The sequence below is a fragment of the Armigeres subalbatus genome, chromosome 2 (assembly GCF_024139115.2).
Source record: "Armigeres subalbatus isolate Guangzhou_Male chromosome 2, GZ_Asu_2, whole genome shotgun sequence".
Classification (NCBI taxonomy): domain Eukaryota; kingdom Metazoa; phylum Arthropoda; class Insecta; order Diptera; family Culicidae; genus Armigeres; species Armigeres subalbatus.
Window position 1 is genome coordinate 319,848,238 of NC_085140.1, and position 4,889 is coordinate 319,853,126.

Sequence of the window (4,889 nt, forward strand, 5' to 3'; positions counted from 1 at the left end):
CACGATTCGTCGAACTGAGTCGATCGGTATGCTTTTGGCTTTTGGAGCGATCATATAGCTTAACTACGTATACTTAGTACACGAGAAAGGCAAAAATGGTATTTTTTTCAAATTCATGTATCTAACAAATTGGAAAATTTGGGCAACATTTTATTCATGATCCTGGAAGCTTAGGAGCTCAACATGATGTGTATGATGTTTTAATGCGGGGTATTGCAGGGTACCAAACTGTTTTGTTCGTTAAAACTACTAAAAACTAATGTGGCAAAACTGACCGTTTTCCTAAAAACTCTGATTAATCGACCTAGCGGTGTTGGTGCCTTTTTCGTGCAAAAAAAAAATACTAAAAAATATGAGTGAGTGCTTTTTAGCGTGTTTTGCGCAAAGAAAATAGTATTTTGGCCATAACTTCTGATCCCATAGTCCAATCTGGCAAATTTTCAATAGCAAACAATGGGACAGGATTCTCAGTTTAATGGAACTTGTTGCGAGTAATTCGGCCAATGTAAGTTCCAAAAAGTGTGTCTACAAAATTTTGTACACATACACACACTCATACATACATACACACAAACAGACATAACCTCAACTCGTCGAGCTGAGTCGATTGGTATTTAACAGTATGGGTCTCCGAGCCTTCTATCAAAAGTTTGGTTTTGGAGTGATCATATAGCCTTTACGTATACTTAGTATACGAGAAAGGCAAAAAAAACGTAAAAATGTCATTTCTAGAAGGGCCCAGTTTGAACAATCCCTAAAAACCTAAAACATAAAAACCATCCTAATAGCTGTGTATTCCTCACATTTTACACGTCCAAATCGAAAATAAGACTTTTGGTAGTTTTGGCCTATTGTGTTGTCTTGCAAAATGCTGAGGTTTGATACACCCAACCGGCCATTGTTAGATTTTCCAACAATTCTGTATGAGAATCTACCAAAATCTGTATAAGAACTGGGCATATGCGAAATTGCTAGATTTTTATATAAATATTGTATAAGAATCTAACAATTTTGTAAGCTTTTCATACATTTTTTGTATAAGAATCTAACAATTTCGCATATGCCCAGTTCTTATACAGGTTTTGGAAGATTCTTATACATAATTGTTAGAGAATCTAACAACCGCCGGTTGGGTGTACCCATATTGCTGTAGTTTGTGACAAATGGCCAATGTTGATGCTTTCTCAAGGGCCTCTAAACTAACCCCAGATCGGACAATGTCTTCAGAATCATATCCGGATGTCTTAATCCTACTTGTCTTGCAAAATGCTGAAGATTGATACCCATATTGCTAATATGGAGCGCAAATATTGACCTGGCCATGTTGGGGCCGGTTCCCAAAGGGTCACTTAAAAAAAAAAGAACAAAAAAGGAAGTTGGGTTCAAATTTAATGCATCTGACCCAGTGACCCACCGGAGTAACTCCGGATAGGAGGACCACATCACAGGTTTAAACATGTATTCTGAATTCTAAAATCCATACGAGCAGAACAGTGATAAAACCAGGCCGATACGGGTTAATAGAAACCATATGAACAAAAGTTAGGGACATTTTTCATAACAATTTTTCTAGACAACTTTATTTTCCTGACGTTCTACAAATAATAAACAAAGTTATTCACTGCGATCAACCATCATTCAAATAAAATCTGTAACAATTACCTTTCACAGATCGAGTATTCTACAGGATCGCAAGCTAATCCGTATGTACATGACTTTTTGGGAAAGGGTACTTACTCCTCTTTCTTGATTCATGCTTTATGTTCAGTAAGGCAATATAAGTGTTGAACAAATTGATAAAACTACTACACACTAAGTTATACAACTCATGTATAATAAAACTTTTTGTTCATTTTGCACATAAGAATTTACCAAACTGATCCTACCGCCTCTGTTGATGTCACCCTTGATTCACAATGGGTTGCACCTTTTAGCAAAAAGTTCATTTCAACCAAGTGCATCACGCGTTCCGTAGTAAGCCTGCAGATTTATTTCGGACTTTCAGCAAAACAATATTTACTTCACCACAAGCATAAAAATCAATGCTGTAATGTCGAGGGTCCCACTGCCGGGAATATCTGTCGTAACCCCATACGCTATGCAGCAGAAGCGAAGAAAGAGTAATCGGTTGTGACGCGATCGCATCCTCCCCCGCATTCAGCTGGCTGCCTGCTTGACTGACTGACTGATCGACTGACACACAGTCGAATGTCGCGCGGAAAGCGCACAACAACTATCGGAGGAGGGCACGCGCTAATCCAAAATCGAACAAAAAAAAGCAAACGAGCGAACAGAGCATGTTCGATAAATTTTAATGAATTCATTAGAAAATGGGTTGGCAATTGTGTCACGGAAGAAAGTGCCGCGCGGTACCCTCATAAGCCGGTAATGTGCAGTTTGAGACAATCAAAAGCGATTTTTTCCTCTTGTAGTTTGGTGCTCTCTGATTTCGACATCGTCGTCGTCAACCACGACGACGTATGAGAATTATATAATCGATGTGCCGTTTTGAATGGATTTAAGTGACTCCAATGACCGAGTAATTGTCCCAGTTGTGCTTGTTCGATTGATGAACATGGTGCTGGTTTTGTAATTACTTCGAAATATACGGATCTGAATGTACTGGGACGATGGTTGTGTGTTTTTTTGTCTTGATATAAAATAATCAATTTTTTGTTCGTTCGATCCTAATCGATATTTTTTCTTTATTTTCAGGTAATTCAGCTTTAATAGATCCATAGCCGAATAGGACCGTGTGCTGAGTTCAAAAATGAGGTGCTTTAGTGTGTTTATGCGCAAGGGCGCGTTATTGTTAAATGGATGAAAACAATAGATGGGAACCCCCATATTTGTGTAACCTCTTGGTAATCAGTAACTGTCACGGATGAAAAATTTATTATGAAAATCTGTTATCAAAACCATCAAAAAATATTTCATGTTATTTTTTACGCCTCGTTAACACAAAGCATAGCGTGAGTGTGCCGCCGTAATTTATGAATTATTCCACCGTCGATCATGGTTATCATTGCGTGCAGGATCCTTCTATTTTCGGAGCTACTAATATTTGCGTTTATTCTTGCAGCAGATCAAAAGTCGGCACGATTTCTGGTATTTATGGCAAACCCACTCATTGTAATCTGAATTTATCCAGCACGCATATTTTCAGCGCCGTTCTATCGAGAAACATGGCTACCAAGCCGAGCTGCACTCCGTCACCACGAAAGATGGCTACATCCTCACGATGACCCGCATTCCTTCGCCTCGGAAAACTCCCATTCTCCTGATGCATCAAGTGTATGGCTGCTCGATTGATTACACCATGTTGGGGCCGGGTAATGCCCTTGCCTTGCAAGCTCACTATCAGGGCTACGACGTGTGGATGGGTAATGTGCGCGGGAACATGTTCTCTCGCGATCATATGAACTTAAGTCCTAACAAGAGCGCCTACTGGAAGTACACTTACCATGAAATTGGGCTCTATGACGTCCCGGCGATGGTGGACTACATACTGCACCTGACTGGGCGAAAACGGCTGCACTACGTCGGTCACTCGCAAGGCGCCGTAGTGTTCCTTGTTATGACATCACTGCTGCCCCAATACAACCAAAAGATAACCAGCGCCCATTTATCAGCGCCAGCGGCATTCGTCTCGAAATCGACGGCACCGATGGTCTCGATGAGCGGCGAACTCCTTTCTGCACTCCAACTGTTTGAAAGCCTCGGCATCTACGATATTGGGGACCGATTCCACAGCGAACCGATGACGTATCTGAAGCGTGCCATCGATGCGAAAATTATTCAGGATGATTGGATCATGGACACGGCTTACTTCCTAGCAGGGGAGGATCGAGAAGGCTTCAACATGTCAGTAATGCCGGATTTGACGTCGGCTTTTCCCGCCGGAGGATCGTTACGGCAGTTCACGCATTACATACAAAGCTACCGATCGGGCCGGTTCGCCCAGTACGATTACGGGAAGGAGGAAAACATTAGACGATATGGACATTCACAGTCACCGGCATATCCGCTGAACCTGGTGAAGGTTCCGATAGCCATATACTATGGCAGAAACGACCAGTTCGTGGTGGCAGAGGATGTGGAACTTTTGGCGAAAAAGTTGCCCAACGTGGTGTTGATGTATTTGCATCCGAATCGGAAATGGAACCATATTGACTTCTTGTACGGCAAGGAGGCTCCGGCTGTGTATCGAAAACTTTTGGGTTTGGTGCGCTCCTTTGAAAAGTGATGATTCAAAAAAGTGTGTATCGGTATTTTCTAGAATAAGCAATTTATGAAGCTAAGAAGTTGAAAAATATGTTTATAAATATTGGATAAGCAGAATATAGAGCACGTACAAAGGAAAATAAAGTTTTTTTTTTCAAAAAATAGTAAAAGTAGTAAACTAGTAAAATAGGAAAGAACAATTTAAACAATCAATTGAACTTTTGACCACATGGAATTTATATCTAACCAAATTTCAAATTTAGAACACATTCTTCATCAAAAGGAACGATTTTGTAGGAAATAGAAGGTTTAATGCCGAAAGGAACCCTTGGTCGATTGGGGCATTCATAGTTTGTGGTTTGTTCACTTGAGTTATGAAAAGTGAATATTTTTATTCAAAACAACATAATATCTTCATCTGCTAGAGGAAAGCATAATTTGTATGATACACACCATGATTATCTTAGAAAGTAATTGTTTTGGCCAGAACTCACTTGAAATATTTGTGTACAAAAGCCTGTACATAGGAATCAGGGTTTGCAGAAATCGCTCGATAACGAACAACGATAAAAAAGAGAAAAAAAACCTCTTCTAATCATCACAAGCCATAAAAACAAGTTCATCGGATTTCAATACAGGATCGAAAAAATAGAATTGGATTGACA

At 40.0% G+C, this 4,889-nt stretch overlaps 1 protein-coding gene across 3 annotated transcripts; it reads left to right on the plus strand.

The window, feature by feature from the left end:
* Positions 1 to 2,308: 2,308 nt before the first annotated feature.
* Positions 2,309 to 4,309, plus strand: LOC134216798 (lipase 3-like). 3 transcript variants are annotated; one of them, XM_062695599.1, is made up of 4 exons: positions 2,571 to 2,633; positions 2,716 to 2,972; positions 3,083 to 3,108; positions 3,167 to 4,309. In XM_062695599.1, exon 4 carries the CDS (start codon positions 3,242 to 3,244, stop codon positions 4,244 to 4,246), a length of 1,005 nt encoding a protein of 334 aa, XP_062551583.1. In that variant the 5' UTR covers positions 2,571 to 2,633; positions 2,716 to 2,972; positions 3,083 to 3,108; positions 3,167 to 3,241; the 3' UTR covers positions 4,247 to 4,309. The 3 variants fall into 3 exon arrangements, with proteins under 3 accessions (XP_062551581.1, XP_062551583.1, XP_062551580.1); XM_062695597.1 differs by lacking the exon at positions 2,571 to 2,633 and adding an exon at positions 2,309 to 2,385 and having other exon boundaries at positions 2,716 to 3,108; XM_062695596.1 differs by having other exon boundaries at positions 2,716 to 3,108.
* The last annotated feature ends 580 nt before the right edge of the window (positions 4,310 to 4,889 follow it).

Coding starts and splice junctions, on each gene's coding strand:
- LOC134216798 (XM_062695597.1), top strand. CDS start 3,016: ATGGTTATCATTGCGTGCAGGATCCTTCTATTTTCGGAGCTACTAATA. Junction 3,109..3,166: donor AAAAGTCGGCACGATTTCTG/GTATTTATGGCA, acceptor GCATATTTTCAG/CGCCGTTCTATCGAGAAACA.